Raw genomic sequence first — 21576 nt, 5'->3', positions numbered from 1 at the left:
AGATGAGTTTTTTAAAAGTTTCTTAAATGACGATAACGATGTGCATTGGCGTAGGTTAATTCATGATTTCTTTTTACTATGATCAAACAATATTCATGGATAAAGTTCGGTGGTTGAAAGAAATCTGACCAAGATGTAATAAAGACTTACCTTACTAGGATTTGATGATGACACTGGATGAAGTGGATGTGGAGAGTCACTCACTCCAATGTCTGGTGGAGTTATTGAGTTTGGTATAGAAGATATATTTTGAGTGGACTGGAGTGAGATGTTGTTTGTAGAATCTAGAGAACTTTCATAGCCAATAACACCACTATCATTACTACTGGCTAAACTTAAATTACTTAATCTTGTACCAGTAGCGTTTACATCACATTCTGTTTCACTCTGTCATTAAATACAAATATCACGCTACTCATTAACAAAATCACAAGAAATGAATCGTAACTAACACAATAATCACAGCAATTTGGGCATGAAATATTAAATGATAGTCATTCAACGAAAACTAGAAATTTGAAGAAGCAGTCGAAAAGGGTTGTTATGAATCTTTAGGTAAATATCATTGGCACATTGATAAGATTCTGACATAATCCAAGGGCAATAATTTAAGTAAGTATAAGAAATCGTTGAAATTTGATAGCACCCTTCAATTTAAAAGATTTTGCCATATAGTGTTTAGAAGATTTTACAATGTAAATAAGGGTTATACTCTAGACGTAATCAACACAAATAAGGGTTGTACTCTAGAGTCTAGACGTAATCAACACAAATAAGGGGTATACTCTAAACGTAATCAACACAAATAAGGGTTATACTCTAGACGTAATCAACACAAATAAGGGTTATACATGAAACGTAATCAACACAAATAGTTGAAATAGACCTCTTTGTTCCATTTATCTGAGGGAAAGAAAGAAAGAAATGGGGTTTAACATCCACTCGACACAGACTAGGTCATTTCGGGACTAACATATAGTTGAATTTTATTTCAATAATTCCCTTGTGCATAGGGGTCTTTAGCAGTGGGAGGAAACCGGAGGAAACCCACGAGGTTGAACAGGCAACCCTACTCCTTGACACGTACAACCGGGGAATCGAAACCACGCTAGTTAACTCAATGACAGGCCTCATGATACAGCGTGCACGTGCTAACCATTCGGCCATCCAATCCCCCTTTATCTGAGGGAGCTGTAGGGGCTCAGTGAGTAAGACGTTGGCTTACTAACCTAGAAGTCCTGTGTTTGATATTGAGAAAGTTTATCAGGATTTTCCAGCATGGTTCCTGCTTGTCAGTGGTACAGGACGGAGGACCCGGCAAGGGACAACATATAGTTGTTTGGGTGGGACCAAAAAACTCCAAGTCCTGTGTACAAATTGGTGTGCACATAAAAGAGGTCTTGGCAGATGGAATTTGAAATAAGAGTAGGCTGTAGTGCCGCTATCCGGGCAAAATTTCCGTCATAGCAACACTGTATGGTGTATGCCCATCTTCTGTAGTCCAGTCGGAGCAGAACAGTAGGATGTTAAACCCTATTTCATTTCACTTCTATTTATCTGAAGATTGCACATACATTTCAAGCAAATTGAATGAAAAAATAACTAGGTAAAAGAAGGAGAATAATAAGAATGAATATATTAAAGAATATACAAAATTACCTCAGATACATCAAATTCTGCCAAACTGAGATAACTTGTAGCTTGTGAAATATCATCACTGGTATAAACAGGACTACTGTATTTATCAACCAGGCACAATGTTTGTGTACCACAATCCAGGTTTTTGTCAAGCAGACCACAAGTATCTAGAATTAGAAATTGAAACTATAAATTACTATCATCAATATATCATGAATTCAGAAGGAATCTCTGTTAAAAATGGCTGAAATGGGCAGTAACATGGAACAATAAAGATGGTATTCTATTTGAATGGTGAACAATTTGGTGAAATTTACATCTATAATGGGTATAAACGATAATCGACCATGCATGGTTGTCATAGGAGCAAGTCAGGCAGCTTACAAACAGATTTGAGATGAATTTGGATGTTCGGACAAAAGCGCCAAATCCACCAAAGATGATAGCGATTACCATAGTTTTTGATTTTTGATAGGTAGCCTACCATTTTGATTGAGTATTTACATAAACCCTTATATAACCCATTAACATACACTACAACCCAGCTTTCATTTAGTTGTGTTGTTTTAGCAGGAGTTTCTGTGTATAATGTTTAGTTTTAAACCATTGAGAATCATAGAAAACTATTAGCTTTCTATACTGTCAAGTAGTGTTAGGTTTATAATTTTTTACTTTCACTAGTGGTGTTAAGTAATTAACAACACAGTCATTAATTACTCAAGCAGCATTATCAAAGGTGACTGACTGGTCAAGGTCAATAAGTTCAAATAAAATCGATAGTCCTATTTCAAACAATATTTTAGTAATAAAAGTTGCTTGGATTCCATCGCCTGGGTTATTTACACAATATAAACCCAAAGTAAAAAACTTGTCCAAGAATACAGCAAGTGAGAACAACTGGCAGTCTTCGGAGCGTTCATATTTCATCTCGGAACTGATAGCGAGTCCATTTAATATGCGACTGTTAATTTATTCACCATGTGATCAACAAAATGGCAAATACCTTAGAAGAAGCACCCAAAAGGAATGGTCGGTCTTTCCACAATTCTATTAATACATTATTGTCGACATCATCATCATTTGAAAAGGGGGTGTCTTCGTTCGCTTCCATTTTGCTTATTTATAAAGTCACATGACACGTGTCTCTTATCATGTGATGTTATTTCCATGGAAACGAGATGACACCAGTTGTAAGAATGTTCATGTCGAGTGCAACTAGTTGAAGTGAGTTGTAGAAAGTTAAACATGGCCAACTGGCTTTAACTGACTGGAACTAGTCTCTAGGGGTTGTAAGAGTCGAAGCGCCAGTTGCTGTCAGTTGTAAGGTCGACATACAGTTTTTCAATAGTGTTCATTAGAAATACATACATAAACCTGTTTGATGCCTACATAATACAATGTGAATTACCAACCCAGGCTCTATTAAACAACAAGTTGAATTTTGATGCACACCAAAATGGAACTTATTCAAGATCTCTTTATCCTTAAATTATTTGTTTAGTTTCACCTGAATCTAACAAAATTGTAGTCTCTGGAGATTCTACAAACTTCATTAATGTATATGTTAAGTTTCATCTGAAAAGCATGGGTCCAGAAACTTGGTACATATGTGCCAAGAGAGAGAGAGAGAGAGAGATTTGGTTTAATGTTCATTTTGGGACTATCAAATAGTGCAATTTTATTTCAATAATTCACTTGCGCATAGGGGTCTTTAGCAGTGGTAGGAAACTGGAGGACCCTGAGAAAACCCACGAGGTTGGACAGGCGATTGTACTCCTTGTCATGTACAACCAGGGAATCGAAACAACGCCAGTTGACTCAATTATGATACAACACGCACATGTTAACCATTTGGCCATCAAACCCCCCTTGAGAGAGAGAGAAATGGGCCTAGACTCCACACAGCACAAACTAGGTCATTTTGTGACTAACATACATTCCAATTATATTCCATTAATTAACTCGCTGGAGGAAACTCGAGGACTTGAATGGTAACTTTAGCTTCTAGAGAGAAGGTCCACCATATATTTCAAAGTGATCAAGGGCCATAACTCTTAAAGGATTAAATCTTGGAATATTATTTAAAAACAATGTATATAAATTTAGAGTCCATATACATCCACAAGATTTTTATATATGAACACGACCCAAACATCTGGCAGTAATCATCAGAAATCATTGAAAATTTTAATCTAAAATATGATACTTGGCCTCATGAACATTAAAATAATTGTTGCATGAAGGATAATAGAATCGGTGTACAGGGATGATAACAATATAGTGCATCAACAAGCATCTGTCCAAATATACATGATATATGAGTAGAGAATTGAGATCCTTGGTGTCAAATAAACAGCTGAAGTTCATTGTGAAAAGTTCGACTTACCTAAATACTGACTGTGTCTTATTTCTGGTCTTGGAATATCTGCAAATGGTTCACTTTTACATTGTCTTTGCTTGCGTAGGTTTATTCGACGTCTCTGTGCCTCGGCTGTTAAACTATAGCTACATACATCAGATGTTGATCGAAATACTGGAGACTGGAAGAACAAATAAAACAGGAGACTGGATGAACAAACAAATGTGAGTGTATTGAATTGTTGCGATATGAGCTACAGTTTAATTGACAGATCTTTTCAAATTGTGGTAATCAGTGGACAAAGTCAATCAATATACAGAGTACTGCGACCTCCCATGCCAATTATGCTCCTTTTTCGCAAACTTTGTAAATTCGATAGAGGCTATAGTTTTTAAACTCTAGTGGGAAGCATTTCATTGGAGTCAAAAACCCTGTGATCATCGTACAGGCTACCATTTTTAACAGATGTTTTCAAACTTCTACATATGATGAAGATCCGATTTCTTAAAGGCAAAAAGTATCCTCATCAAATCTAGTCAATAAACTGCTGTCGAGACATAGTTGAAAACCACTGCATGCAAGTAAATTATTGAAATAAAAATATGTCCAATACTAGACAAAACATGACCTAGTATATGGCCACAGATCACTAAACATTTGCCCATTGACTTTAATGTAAATTCTCGTCTCTTAGACCGGCTCTAACTTTTTCCCAAATTTTCGTTGGGTAGAACGCTTTCTACCACAGATGGAGCAACATGTGGCAACCTCTTGCTCAAAAGCACGTATGAGGTTCAACCTAACCAACCTCTCAACTCTTGTATCCTTCCGCCTCAAAATCATGAATATTCACCAAAACCTGGTAGAAAATGTATTTTCAAACCCTTTTCTTTGATTCTACACCAAAAAGTCAACAAAAATCGCCATGCAAAAGGGGGAAAAAGGGAAAGGGAGAGAAAGACTAAAAATAACTTTCGCCCTACATTCGTGGGTGACGGCGTAGAAATATTTGGTGAGCTGTGTCCATATATACTTTACAAACAGTAATGTTAACATCATTCCTGAAACAGCATGTGTTATTAAGAACCACTCATCAAAACAAATATATTTACATCTTCTAAGACAGCTATCACAGATTCTTGAATAAATTAATGAACTATAATGTTTATTTCTACTTGAATATCAAACAATACACCTCTAGGTTATTTTAATTATCATCACAATTCTCGAGAAAATGATAACAACCCTTCTTTTGGTAAACATGTAGAACTTATTCAAAAACATTGACAACTTGATTCTAACAAAAAGGGTAATTGGTAATTCTTGCTTGTTTTGGTTATCAACTGGCATTTAATCATCTAATGAGCTTAAAAACATTGATAAAAATAAATATGTTCAACAAACCATAAACATTTGAAAGAGATAGTGACAGTGAAGTGCTATAACGATATGGAATAAATTGTCTAAAATTGTTCAAAATGAATACGGTAACTTACCTAGCATAATCATTTTATAATTATAGCATTTAGCGTCTCAAAAAGGTTTCAAATTTTTAAAAAATATCTGATGTTAAATGTGACCTCTAGAGTGTGAACAAAGGACCTCGAGAGCCTGAACAATGGACCACTAGAGTGTGAACAAGGGAAGTCTGGAAGTCGTTATCAGAAATTAATAGGTGCCCTCCTTTCCAATTAAATCTTAACCTCAAAGTAATCAGGAGATAATATGGCCCATAAATTGATAAAGTGATAATGATCGAACGAATGGACCCAACTTTATTGCAATTCAAGAGTTTATTAAAAACACACCTGTTTAAAAAATACTATGAGACAGAAAACTGTTATAGCACATTTAAACCATAATGTCATCAGCCTTTGTGTAGCGCTACGAACATATATACTTAGTGTATGGAGTTCAGCACATTAAAAGTGCACTATTATTATTATTATTATAAAACTAAGTGTTCATCTGTACTGGCTACTAAAACAGTAATAAACCCGAACAATATCAATCATGGCTCTGAATCCGAAACGTATAAAGGAACAAAATTACTTACTATTCTCTCCTCAGAACTTTCTTCACCATTATCTCTCATTTCACATAGTTTTACATCTTCCATAAAAACCTATAAAACATAATAAAACACATAGTTTTACATCTTCCATAAAAACCTATAAAACATAATAAACCACATAGTTTTACATCTTCCATAAAAACCTATAAAACATAATAAAACACATAGTTTTACATCTTCCATAAAAACCTATAAAACATAATAAAACACATAGTTTTACATCTTCCATAAAAACCTATAATACATAATAAGCCACATAGTTTTACATCTTCCATAAAAACCTATAAAACATAATAAACCACATAGTTTTACACCTTCCATAAAAACCTATAAAACATAATAAAACACATAGTTTTACATCTTCCATAAAAACCTATAATACATAATAAACCACATAGTTTTACATCTTCCATAAAAACCTATAATACATAATAAAACACATAGTTTTACATCTTCCATAAAAACCTATAATACATAATAAGCCACATAGTTTTACATCTTCCATAAAAACCTATAATACATAATAAACCACATAGTTTTACATCTTCCATAAAAACCTATAATACATAATAAAACACATAGTTTTACATCTTCCATAAAAAAAACTATTGGAGACATTACATTATAAAAGTCCGGTTTATTTATTCATCATTAAGACAAGGAATTCTACACATGAAACTTTTGGAAGTGTATAAATTAAAATATTGCATCCATTACAAGTGTAGATACGATTCCCCCCAAAAATTTATTGTTTTGAACAATTGTATCCTTTCTAGAAGTTTCAACAACAAATTTATGATTGGTTGATGTTTTTAAAATGCAACTGTGTATATAAGTGGTAATAGATGTAAACATGTATCATGGATTGCTGTATTTATGATGAATCTGACACAGTGCTACAAGCAAAAAACACAGCTGTTGACCCAATAAGCTGAGGATTCACGATGCGTTAATCACATAGTGGGTCAGAACATTGCTATAGGCTATAAATATTGCACAAGAAAATATCAAAATCCCCTTAATCCATGATGACGAGAGATGGTTTGTTCTTGTTGACATCATGCCGGAAGTTATAAAATGTTATTGGGTTCTCTCAGACATGCCATGTTTTTGATGATGAAAACTGTAGATTTAATGATTATATATGTGGGGGTCAAAAAGTCGTATCTGACATGTTTCTTTGCATATTTTTTCATCTTAGCCAAAAAAAAGGATAGATAATGTTTCAAAATGTATTAGCCTAAATGGGTCAACTATTAGCCTATATGGGTCAACTTCTAAATGTGTTATGGGTAAACTTCTAAAAAATATAGATACATGTATGAGGAATTAAAATGTTGTATTTCATTGAAAAACTGAACTCTGTGACTCTGTTTTTATTGGTTCATGTTTGTAACAGAGCTCTTGGATTACACCTGTGTAGTTAACATTAATTTCTTTCAATAACAAATCTTTCTTTCAAAATACATAAAAAAAACATTTAAAATCACCAAAAAAATTTGTACTTGTGTCTAGTTTAAAGCTGACCGGGTGACCGATTAATTTTCTCGTGGTCAGCTTTAAACTAGACACAAGTACAAATTAGATGTTTTTTGGGTGATATGTTTTTTTATGAACTTTCAAAGAGAGATTTTTTATTGAATAAATGTTAAAGAAATTAATGCTAAATACACAAGATTAAATGATACCATGTTTACCAATGAATGGCAGTGAAATTGACTGTCAATCAGTGTACCGAGGTAATTTCTAAAATTTGATATTTCAAACTTTTCAACTTAAAACGCAATACAATTAAATTTTAAAACAGCTAAAAATTTATTCCTTGAAAAATGAAATTAAATCAAAATAAAATGAAATTAGAACCATATATATGAACTATTAATCATAAAGGTAAAAATTGTCTTGCTATTTCGAAATCATCAAAATGAAATCGTGAACGTGAGCAGCAACTTTGTCAGATTTTAATCCTTCTATAAACGATACTTGATTCGTCTGCTCCAGAATGAACCCAGTAACGTGACCGATACTTGATTCGTCTGCTTCAGAATGAACCCAGTAACGTGCCAGGCCTAGTAAATGTAAACTTTGGCCCAGTTGTGTGAGTTATCATGGCCTGATCCAGACCTGGTACGGTTTGTTTTATTCTGGCCCAGTGTAAATGGGTTTTTAGTGAACCCAACCAAAGGCGATTCTACTATGGAACTAATGAAACCTAAGTTGCAGCGTCCATAATCTGAGAGGGATCCCAAAAGCCACTTCAAATGTTTAGGTTTACTGTAGTGGCTGATCCATTACTACATGTACATACATTCATTGTTAATATTACCTCGTCAGAATTGTCTGTGTCAATTCCATCAGCAGTAATGATTGAAGAGTTATTTCCCTTGTGTTGTATACAGGAAGCACTAGATTTCTCCTTTATTAAACTTGATAAAGTACTATCACTCTGTAAATAAGTTTCACATGGTTGTACAGTGATGATTTTTGTCCTTGTCAAGCCATGACTATAGCCATCATGTTTAAACTGATCATCCTCGTTTATGGTGTCCAAGGAATATGAGCACAAATTTTCTTTCATTATTTCATATTTATCATTTACTACAAACTGTCGGGACTTTTTAAATTCTGCAAAGGAAGGAATGTATAAACGTCGTTTAGCTGTTGCAGAATTATTTGAAGCTGCTTGAAATGCAGCCGTCATTTTACTTTGAAGATGCTCTAGAGATGGACGGTCACAGGATATTGATTTACGCCTCTCACGGGTCATTGTTTTATTTTTGGTCGAGAAATGAGAACTACTTTCTCCATTTCTATTTTCTTCATTATTTACTGCTGACACAGCATCTTGCAGTCCTAAGGTCGAAAGGTCAATATTAGACATAGATTTACGTAATCCACAATGTTTGGATGATAATGTGTGACGCTTTAGAAAATCGGCATGTTTTACTAAATGTTTTTGAAACAGTTCATTATTCAATAGCAGGCTAACCCTTGATACTCCTTCAGATTTCAAATCACTACAACTTGACGTTCCTATCACATCTTTACTTAGACAGTTTCTATTTTCTTGGTGGATTTGAGCACTATTTTGTAGCATACCCACGTCATCAGTGATGTGGCGACGCCAAACAGGAACAGGGATCTTGGATGATCTTCTTGATGTCACTGACTTCTGCTGACAGTTCATTGCAGCCATCTTGGTTCACAGAATTATACAAACCACTAGTTTGGGGCAGGATCAGTTATATTCCATATGAAATCACATTTTTAATAACTGGCTCAAACCGTTAACGGAGACACAATTTAACTTATAATTTTCCCATTCCACTAGGACAGGATTATATCTTCCATATTGTTAACTGTTATATAGAAACTTCAGTCATAGAACCAAAGTCTGAAAAGAAAAATATTAAATATCACATTTTTATCAAATTATTTATGATTGAACCTTTAAAATAAACTGAAAGGAAAATATAAATCAATGCCTGTATTTTTCTGGCAGCCAAAGTTTGTTTATAAAATGTTTCATTCAAATAATATTACACAGAATCATCATGTCCAGAATATAGTATTACACAGAATCCTCATGTCCTGTCTATTAAAAGTTCAATGTGTTTAGGTGGAGTGACCAGAAACACAAAATGAAAAAAAGATCTTGGGACCCGATCCAGGAATTTTTGCAGGAGGGGGTTTGCCAGGCTCCTGTTAAGGAGAGAGAGAGAGAGAGAAATGGGGTTTAACGTCCACTCGACACAAACAAGGTCATTTCGGGACTAACATATGGTTTAATTTTATGTCAATAATTTGCTTGCGCGTAGAGGTCTTTAGCAGTGGGAGGAAACCGGAGGACCCGGAGAAAACCCACGAGGTTTGACAGGCGACCCTATTCCTTGTCACGTACAACGGGGGATTCGAAACCATGCCAGTTGACTCAATGACAGACTTTATGATACAGCGTGCGCGTGCTAATCATTTAGCCATCCAACCCCCCTCTCCTGTTAAGGAAATGTGACAGTTGACAATGCTTGATGCCATCATCATAGACATACATACACATTGAGCTTTTTAAAGAGAGAAATCCAACACCCTGTTTCACTTCAATTGTTTTATTAAATTAATAGCATCACAATATTCAATTACATTGATGCAAAGTATTAATTGTGATATCACACATGTCTATATCATTATTTCACGCTTTAAATGCCAATCCTATTCCATCATCTGATGATACAGGATAAAACACATGATACCCTTATACTTTTCTCATAAAAGTGTTGTTTTACAATTCTTTTTATGTAGCTGAGCAGTGCGGGGTTTGGACCCCCCCCCCCCCCCCGCACGACCCCCCACGCACACTGGATCTAGCTGTAGGTTAAATTGATCTGTTATCAGAACAGTAGGATGTTAAACCCCATCAATATATTGTATATGACATATAGTTATATGGATAGTGCTATTATACTTGTTATAATATACATGTATGGACATGAGATTATACATGTTTATAAACATTGTTTTATACAGATAAATATGAAAACGGGCAACAACAATAAACCATGTATTATTATGAAATTCAATATTCTTCACTAGAGCCGGAACGTAATTCTGTATGTAATCAATGATCATAACGTGCATTTTCAAGGCATTTAAAGTAGTGGGCCCAGAGAGTGAAAAGTGGACCTGTTAGGGGGTCTTCTCTCACTCCGGCGGTGTTTGGTGCATTCCATTATTAGAAATCTACCATTATGAGTAAAACCAGAGATCATAAATCCACCATTATGAGTATAACCAGAGATTATGAAGTAAATATAGTAAATATAGGATTAACTCTGAGAAAAAGTATGTTTTTGATAATTTCATTCATAATTTCACAATTTGAAGAAGTTATTGAGATATTAGCAATGACGATAGGTAACTTGTTTCTCGGTGAATAGGTAGCCTGTAATTATCAGTTTGTTTAACTAACATAATTAGTCCCTATACATTTCAAATAATTAATAACAAACTGTGACGCCTCATCAACTAGAAACACCAACATATATTTACATGTTTGTATTTTTCAAAAATATTTTCTTTACCTTATTTTTCAATGAAGATTATCCTTTGTATTTAATCCAAAGAAATCTACATAGGTACTAATATATCCAATACCATTGAGGGAAATATACGTCCACACAACACACCTACATGTAAAATCATATTAAACAATTAATTAAACCAAGTAGAAAAGCAACAAATAAACTGGTAAATTCTGCTAATACTAAAACTCTGATTAACCTGAATTCACGACTTCAATGTTTGAACACAGAAAACATATTGACAAAACATTCCTCAGATTAGCTCTATACTTAATCTGTGTTAATCCCAACAGTTGGACCAAACCCAGTATTCGTATTACATAATAGGCTTTACCAATCAATAAACTTGACATGATTGACAACTGTTATAGTATCTTAGAGTTTAATTGACTTACTTGCCAATAAAAATATATAATAAATATTATAATACAAGAGTGAATCATTAACATATCAAGGTGTGTAGTGGGACAGGGGGGGGGGGTGCTCAATGTTTATTCCAGAATAATTTTCAAATATAGACAATAAGATAGGTTGCCAGGCAACGAAACATATGCCCACAGCAGCTAAATCGTCCGGTCAGTCAACAAGAGTTGTCGCATATTTTTACTTTTGTAGGTAATGAAACATTTATAATACACTAGAATCTGATTACGGGTAACAACTCATTAAGTAATTATCAGAAAATCATTAGAATTTGTTTGGCCAATGTATTGAAAATCAATATAATTGTTCGTCTCAAGACCTTAAACTCTGTGTATCAATCTGAAGTCAATCAAAACGATTATATATAGGCATGAAAACAGTGTATAAATATAAAATCAATCAGATGATAACAATGGTCTCTCAACTAATAGGCTTCTTCATCTCATTTGTGGACAACGGACGGACGGAGGCGACGACAATATACGACCACATTTCGATGTGGGCGTATCAAAACTGGTCTTACCAAGAAGCATATTGGTCTAAAAATTATTAATATTTTTCAGTTGTAACATATGTTACGGCCACGTGAAGTACCTTCACACCACTATCATATTATAATCATCTGTTGACATTTCTATCCATTAACACAAACTTTTCAGCCCTTATTTCTGCAGTGTATCTTTAAAATATGATTTTATTTTGTTGAAACTAATTTACATGAGAATTTAGGTATTATAATTTGATACTTGTATGTGTAAACTATAAGGAAAAGGGACAATCATTAAAACTTTAATCTCCAGTTTTCCCTGTTCAGCCATTTTAAATTCTTGAAATAAAATTTCTAACAATATAAGTAGAATTATCAGCCATGTTAATTAACTAATTGATATTTAAATGGATTAAGTGATTAGGATAAACTCCTTTAATCAGGAGAGCTGTGTGTGTTTATTAAGAGAGACACCTAACCCTTGTTTGGTGAATGTTGTTACAAATTGCCCCACCTTTCAATAAGCTTATAATATAACTAACGATTAAATATTTAGTAATATGTATGGAGTCACAGTGGCTCAGTGAAAGAGGTACTTGATTCATGCATGGAGTCACGGTGGCTCAGTGAATGTGGTGCTGGCTACCAGTCGGTGTCAGATGTGAAGGTGAAAGGCCTTGCCAAGAACGGTGTCTAGTCATCCAAATGGAACAAAAAACAGATGCACGTAAAAGAACCCTTTAAAAGGCAGAATTGATGCTGTCTGGGCAAAATCACCTTGATAGTATCAGAGCACATGGAGTCTGTCTGTCTTCATTAATCTAGATATTAAACCCCATTTTATTTCATTTCAAACAGATTAAAGATACAAATTATAAACTATTGGTTCATAGAATTCATTAGCTGCTCTAGGCATGTTTTATTGTCTGGCAATGTATTCCACCAATATCATAGAAAATATATACAAATCTTGAAATTAACCTGTTTTTATGTTATAGATAGAAGAATATAATTAATGTACCGTAATAACCTCAGGTCACATACAAATCATTATTTATAGAAGCTTATTTAAAGAAGAGATTAACTCCATGCATACAATGTATTTTATATCCCATGTTTATTATGATTTACTGCAAAATATAATCAACCATATATAAAAACAAATCATAAAATAAACGCCATGTTAATTAATTCATTTGATTCAAATGACTATAGGCAGAGATTTTATTAGTCTACACTCCTTATATTTCAATCAATATGCTGGCCCGTGGTTATTACCTAACAATTAAATGAAATAGTTTATTATTTACCTAAAGTAATGGATGGTATGCATGATACACAGAACACCAGATACCACTACAGTTGATTTATTATAACACTTACAATCCGGGGAAAAACTAGTGGTTGCCATGCAAGATATACACACACATTTTGCAAGAGATGGATAGAGAATATGATTTTTTGTAAAATCAGGGGCCATAATCCAGTAAGTTATGGTCTGAAATGCATGAATATCGAAAGGACTGAGATCTTTAGAATATAAAGATAAATTTTAAGTTTCATAAAAATCGGATAAAAACTGTGACCTCTAGAAGGTCCACAATATTCGTTTTACATACTTTTACATTATTTGCGTATGTGGAGCAGCCATTTTGTCTGGCAGTTTCGGTTATAAATCAAGAAGGTACGGTCAGTTCGATATGTGCGAATATTGAAAGAAAACAAGATCTTTCTGATATAAATACGTTTTAAGTTTTATCAAAATTGGATCAAAATTGTGACCTCTAGAGGGTCCACAACCTTGATATTATATACTTTAACACCATTTGCGTACAGGGAGTGACTTTTTTGCCCGGCAGTGTCGGTCTGATATTCAACCATCATTATGGTGTAACGGTGATATATTTAAATGTTTTTTTGAATCAGATAAAAATTGTGACCTCTGATTTTTCGTACAATCAAGAGCCATAAACCAGGAAGTTACGATCCGATATATGCACGAATAGCAAAAGAACTGTGATCTTTGGGTTATAAACATCTATTTAAAGTTTCATCGAAATCGGATAAAAATTCTGACCTCTAGAGTGTCCACAAGCTAAAAACGAGATTTTTCGTACAATCAGGGGCAATAATCCATGAAGTTGCAGTCTGTTACATGCCAATATCAACAGAAATCAAGTTTCATCAAAATCGGATAAAAATTGTGATCCGTAGAGGGTCCACAAACAGATCGTGGACAGACGGACGACAGGGGTGACAATATACGTCCACATGAAAATGTAGGTGTATAAAAATAGTCAGTGTCTCAAAATAAGTGCAGTCAGTTTCAAAATTATGCATCTGTGACTAAATGATTTAATGAGGTAAACAAACAATGCCAAAATGGAAGGGAAAAATCCCAAATACATAATATATGTATGAATATATCTGTGTATATGTTTGATTGCTTTGACTGTATATCACAATACACGCCAGTCTTTCAAAGCTCAAATTAATAAAATCTGTTATGCATTCAGTAAGGAAATAGGAACTCCTCAATGAACTATTGACTCTTGTATGTGAGCTTGAACTGATGGACACGATCTTGACAAAATTGCCGATCGGTGGTCAAATTTGTTTAAGCGCGGACGCTTGATGAAAATATGAGGTCATAGTCATATCTTTGCTAATTTATATATATTCACCACAACAATTATCACTTTGATAAGTTGTCACAGTACTTTGTACGTTCTTGAAAAATTCTTAATAAATAACATCTGTACTAATCTATTTTATGGTTATAAATGTTTTCTGACCAGCAGAATTCTGCAAAATCCAGGAAATGGTATTTCAGGGACTCTAGATTCAAAAATTCTACAGTGTAGCATGCATCACTTGTATTAGGAGCTTGTGCATCAGTTGGTCTCATTTTTGCTAAATACCCCCAACATGTGCGCCCCTGCCTAAATACCTGTTAAATACAAGAACGTTGATTTACATCTGATCATTACAAGATCAGCGGAAACAATCCAAAATTTAAAAGAAAATAAAACTTACTTTTTGAAAGAAAAACATGCCTACTTTCAGGAGTCAAATCTTTTAGAATCCAAGACACAAATAATATAAAGTTAAGGAAGTTGAGTGTCAATGTTAAAACTATACATAGAATTATTTGATGATATTTTATTAGAGGTCAAGAAAAGTTTGAAAATGTTTAAACAATATGTAAGTAGATTCTAGTGTTTGAATAGCTTATCTAATATCATAAATCTACAGGTTTCTTATTTATAAACTATTTTCATCTGTCACATTGATTATAGATAAATTTATTTCTGTAATGATCATCATTTGGATACTTCCCCCCCCCCCCCCTTCCAAAAAAGAACAATTTGTCTTTAAAGGATCGAGCTAAATCGCTTTTCTTTGGCCCCTAGTAATGGACACAAATGGTTCGCAACGCATATAATAATGTAATATGAATGTATATAAACTGATTTACATTCAATCGTTTCTGTTTTTATTGTAGTTTCTAATCAGTTATGTTCTGTGAAATACGCGAACAGTGCAAATTGAATGGAAGTCTTTGGCATCTGGTTATTCCAGTCTACACCGGTTGTATTCTCCCCTGTGGGATATGTTTAGCCTCATTCATCTAGTCGCTTCATTACAAATGATACCAGAAGCCCATCTTTTCACTGTGAGATAAATTGACAAATAAGTTGTGTTTGCTATGTGGAAGACTGTGGATGATATTTGAGTTAGTGACTCGCCTCCTTTAAATATGTGTTTAAGTAACCGGGCCAAACAAAGGACACACCTGTTACACCTGTTAACCAGGTATATCACTGGTGACAACAGTATGTCCACAAGGAAATATGGATGTATAAAAAGATGACTGTTGGTGATTAGAGATCAGGTTTCTACACATTCAACCAATATAATCATAGGCTCTCGAACATCTCTATTCTCACCAGGTAATATGACTCCATAATATGAGTTTTCCTGGGTATTACAAATATCATACTTTCACACTAAATTAGGTGTATGACCTTACTTAAAGATACAATATGGGAGATAAGATAAAAAGATGGCAGTTCTCGCTATAATAGTTAAAAAATAGATAGTGTAAAGGTAATTTGCTGAAAATTTCAGTCAAATTGATCCACTATGAGCCGAGAACGAAGCGGGTGAAATTTTCGCATAGTCTCGGTCATCATTACTAAAATCATTAATATAAACAGCATAGTCTCGATTATCCACTGTTTTGATTTAATTATCAATGGCCGTTAAGCAGCATATAGGAATCTAATCCAGCCAACATCGAAGGCTAGCCTTGACATCGAGAGTTTATTATGGTCTGGATAATTTAATTAATGTCTAATTGATAATTTAGATAATGTTTCAGGCCTAAAGAAAGACTTGTAATAAGCCGATTTTGCTCTTGCATAATGCTTGTTTAACTGAAAGAATTGTGGACGACCAGGTGACATAGTGAAGAATATTATTTACTTAATCCAGTTAAAGATGCATGAAGATTTAGATAAAGAGCTGGATGTTCTTGTTATAATAGTTCAAAAATAGATATTTAAAAATGAATACCGGTACATTGAAAATTTCAGTCAAATAACTTACCGTAAGTCTTGATTGTCTATTTTTATATTAAATTATTAAATCAGAGCCATCCGATGGCCCAGAGAGTTGATAATAGGTTTGTCATGTTAATAAATGTTTTATTAACAATTAATATAACATTTGAAGCCACAAAAAAAGACCTGATTAAGCTCTTACATAATGCATCTTTAAGCAACGTTTGCAATGATTTCCAAATTTCAATATTGAAGCGGACTTGTATCGGAATTATTCCCTTTAAAGTGAAAGATAGCTTCTTTAGTTAAAGATGCATTATTAGCTGACAGTTCTCACTATAATAGTTACATACTAGATAATGTAAAGGCAATTTGCTGAAAATTTCTGTCAAATTGGTCCACTATGAACCGAGAATTTAGCGATTAAATTTTTGGTCTAGTCTCGATCATCATTACTAAAGTCCGTACAATAAAAAACATAGTCTCGATTATCCATTTCATGAATAAATTGTGAATGGAAGTCGAACAGGATATCGGAACCTAATCCAAGGCTAGCAATGCCATCAAGAGTTGATTATGGCCTGGATAAGTTAATTAATGTCTAATTAATAATTTAGATAACATTCCAGGCCTAAAGAAAGACTTGCAATAGGCAAATTTAGCTCTTGCATAATTTATGTTTAACTCAATCTAATTAAAATATAGATCTATATTTCGTTTCCTTTTTTATACTTTCGATGGCCTACACTACATGTAGATCTAACAAGTTATAGTGGGAGTTCACGTTCTATGACGTCAGGTACCAAGCAAGCGACATTTGACCCGATTACGTCAGTCATTCGATTAACCAATTAGCGACCGCCATGTATTTTTTATCTACTTTTGCTTTGTTTTGATTTCTATTGCCGCTAATGTCTACCCACAGTTCCGCGCAAAAAAGGTCAAACGCTCTATTCGACAGACCATTTGATTGGCTGACCCCTCATTTCAAGCAGAACACAAGTTAAATAACAACACTTCCAGATCCAAGTGTAGTAAAGACGAGTAAAATCGAAATTTTGAACTATAAAAACAAAACGAAATTGGATCTGTGTTTTAATCCGATTGTGTTTAACTATGTGTTATATCATTTCTAAGAATGTTTCTTGTCTAGAGATATACTGTGTTTAATCTGTGTCATGAATTTAATCAAGTATTTTACAGTATTTGAAGAGATATTATTCTCCTGTTTAGAGAGAAAAATAAGGGTTTCTGGCTACAGACTTTCTGAAAATCAGGAGGCAAGAAAAGCAAGATAGTTCACTGGTGACATGGGACTAATTTCTACTAAAAACATTTTAGGATAAGATTTGAGTTTACCTGGTTGTAAGGTCCCCAAATATTTAAATGGTGTATGGCTCTTAAGGCACATATTAATGTACTATTTAAAGGGCGTAAGGCTCTATTTAATTTTTTTAACCTTGAAAATATGTAAAGTGATTTATATTCATATGATACAAGCTCTTTCAGCCAATAAACTTTAATCTTTATAATTATTAAATATTGACAATAAGATGATAAGAATATAAAATATGATTGATCACAGATTGTCATTTAAATATTCAAAACAGTAACCAGCTACAGGTAAATCAAGTCAAGCTACAAGTATACCAAGTCAAGTTTTTTTTAATTTAAATATAAATCTACTTAATGATAAACAATATCATATATCATAATATATACAGTTGGATCAGTTTACAAAAACATTTTGGAGTGAGGTTATAGATTATAAGCATTCACAGGTAGTGGGTATAAAAAAACTGAAAGGCCTAAAATCATAAAATTATTTTACCTCAAAAAAAGGTGTACAAAATTCCAAACACTAATAACTTCACTCAGTATAAAGTAATTTGAAATTTTCAATATATACATTTTTAATTATCTGCAAGCCCTTTATCTAAATCTTACAAATGCATTTTTTTAAAAACTTAAAACATTATTACATTATTCGAATTACTCATTTTGTTATTGCTATGGATGAATAAATATGAATTATCTTCTTTCATATGAACAATACTGAACATATACTGTTGTAAATTGTTTGTTACACTTTAAATTCTTGTGTCAGGTAACAATAGGATTAAAGTTACCCAAATTAGTGGACTATAAAAAATCACACCTAGAAACAGATAATTATACCCAACAATTAATATGGCTACCAAATATAACAATACTAACCATTTCATACCAACCATTTCATGAATAACCTATACCAACCATTTTATGAATAACAATACCAACCATTTTATGAATAACCTATACTAACCATTTCATGCATAACCTATAATAACCATTTCATAAACTAAATGGATTGATTATTGATTGTTTTTAATTTGTTCTACAAAATTACTACAGTATTTACTAGGCTACACCAAATAAAGTTATATTCATGGGTGAGTGGGGGGTGGCATTTTCAAGAAAGAAAAGAAATGGGGTTAAACATCCCCTCAAAACAATTCTGCTACATTGTATTTCAAGATTTAATATCAAGGAATATACCTGCCTTTGCTTTTCTTTAAATAGGAAAATAGCTAGCTTTTGAAATAATGTTAAAGCAATATTGTCTTGCTTGTGGTTTATCAGTATATTATATTAATATTGAAGGGTTTTCAACTATATTCATAATACCAAATTAATACCTTGACATGGATTTGTCATAACTTTTAGGGGGGGGGGGACGGACGAACCCTAGAACCTTTCATTATCAAACCAAAATAATAATTATTACGAACAGTTTACCAGTGTTATTTTGATGAAAGCTGTAACTAGGGGTAATATGATGACGATATGGTAAAATTGACTACCTAAAATTAAGGAGGAAGATATCGTGAAGATGAATTACTGTGGCGAGACCCAAGGAAGTGGTTAGATAGCCTTCAAAACGGGACATTCATGTGGATATAAACCTGAAAATCTGTCCTGCCGATCAAAATCATGGGAGGGGGGGGGGAGACCTATTCGTCCCCCCCTTTCCGATTCTAAGGGGGGGGACCCGTTAGAATCGCCCCCCCCCCCCCCTAAATCCACGCCCATGATTGCTATATTAGGATTTAGTCAAGTCCAAACAAAATGGATCTAGTATTTGTTTGTGTTATAAATGATGAGATGGTAATAATTTAATCAATGATAAACTTACCTGTAAATACCTGTAAATACCTGTAGTTGTATATTGATCTATAACAGGTTAGTATATACTGGGGAGTATATGCATCTGTCCATACAAGTAGGTTTATCTAAATGATATGTCAAAATGGTAAGAAATAACCCATTGACAATGTCAAAAATTCCATCTCAAAATATTTAGCTGTTTAGAACAAGCCAACAGTGAGGCTGATGTCCCCCGCCGAAATAGGAAAATAATTAGAGGACACATATAAATTTATCACAAATAAGCGGAACGGACAGACAGACAAACAGACAGACGGACGAACCCATTTTAATAGTTCCCTGCTTTCTTCGAAAGCGGGGGACAATCAAAGTAGGAGAGTTATTGTTTTCCAAAGTCTCGACCAATCAAATTGCGTATCGCTCTGCTTACCCTGAGCAGAAAATGCTCATTATCAAACTTAGTCAAGGTATTACTGTAATGAAACTATACACCAAGTTTCATCAATCTCACTTAATTAGAACTAAAGTTATCGTGTCCCAAAGCATCAACCAATCAAATTGCTTATCTCTGCTTACCCTAAGCGGAAAATGCTCATCTTCGAACTCCATCAAGGCATTGACCTAATCAACACATACACCAAGTTTGAACATTCTAGCTCAATTAGGAAGAGTGTTATCGTGCCCCAAAGTATCAACCAATCAAATTGCTTATCTCTGCTTACCCTAAGCGGAAAATGCTCATCTTCGAACTCCATCAAGGCATTGACCTAATAAACACATACACCAAGTTTGAACATTCTAGCTCAATTAAAAGTTATCGTGTCCCAAAGCATCAACCAATCAAATTGCTTATCTCTGCTTACCCTAAGCGGAAAATGCTCATCTTCGAACTCCATCAAGGCATTGACCTAATCAACACATACACCAAGTTTGAACATTCTAGCCCAATTAGGAAGAGAGTTATCGTGTCCCAAAGCATCAACCAATCAAATTGCTTATCTCTGCTTACCCTAAGCGGAAAATGCTCATCTTCGAACTCCATCAAGGCATTGACCTAATAAACACATACACCAAGTTTGAACATTCTAGCTCAATTAGGAAGAGAGTTATTGTGTCCCAAAAAGTGTGACGGACAGACAGACGGACGGACAGACAGACAGACGGACAGACGGACAGACAGACAGACAGACAGACGGACGAAAGGCGGGGGACAATTAATTAATGATTAGCTTTATGGGGTAATTGAATTATCTATTTAAGGTTGAGATGATTAGCTAGGTCCAGGATACATGTGTCTCAAAGAGTTTTAAAACACAGAATTAACCAGGTTTCTTCACAAATATATATTTGACGCTGTTCCTTTCAAGAACAACAAACAGCAGTTTATTGGACAGAAATTCTTCTAGTTACTTCCCTATATAGTTATTTCCACGCATTAATATTAATACTGTGGTCGGTATTTTTACTGAAAACTATTACTGGTTGTTTTTACCCCCAAAATGGCATGGCATTGATGACATTGCGGAAAACTATTACCGGTAGTTTTTACACCCAAAATGGCATGGCATTGATAACATTGTGGAAAAGAGGCCCTCTTTAGAACATGCACCCATGGTTTACTGCATCCAATCAAAAGCCTTAATGTGTTGTTAGACAATAAACTCTATGATGTCATAGTACCCTTTACATTTGGCATCTGATCAATTAAAGTATTTCTAGCTCATTTAGTGTTGTTAAATAATAAATAAACTTAAACAATTGAAAAAAATGATGAACAAAAGCACTCTTCAAGTGTATCTTACCTA

The 21576-nt window shown here is 33.9% G+C and overlaps 1 protein-coding gene across 1 annotated transcript in view; it reads right to left on the bottom strand.

The window, feature by feature from the left end:
• Nucleotides 1–9350, bottom strand: part of LOC126832523 (uncharacterized) — a 35045-nt gene extending 25695 nt beyond the window's left edge. The window contains exons 1-5 of the mRNA XM_050563334.2: nt 8398–9350; nt 6054–6122; nt 4025–4178; nt 1660–1805; nt 151–387 (exon numbers count right to left, since the gene is read on the bottom strand). Coding sequence (XP_050419291.2) covers nt 151–387; nt 1660–1805; nt 4025–4178; nt 6054–6122; nt 8398–9267 — 1476 coding nt within the window. The 5' untranslated portion in view covers nt 9268–9350. The remainder of the gene's footprint in view (nt 1–150; nt 388–1659; nt 1806–4024; nt 4179–6053; nt 6123–8397) is intronic.
• Between the last annotated feature and the right edge of the window lie 12226 nt (nt 9351–21576).

The sequence above is a fragment of the Patella vulgata genome, chromosome 9 (assembly GCF_932274485.2).
Source record: "Patella vulgata chromosome 9, xgPatVulg1.2, whole genome shotgun sequence".
Classification (NCBI taxonomy): domain Eukaryota; kingdom Metazoa; phylum Mollusca; class Gastropoda; family Patellidae; genus Patella; species Patella vulgata.
This window is presented reverse-complemented; position numbering and strand designations above follow the sequence as displayed.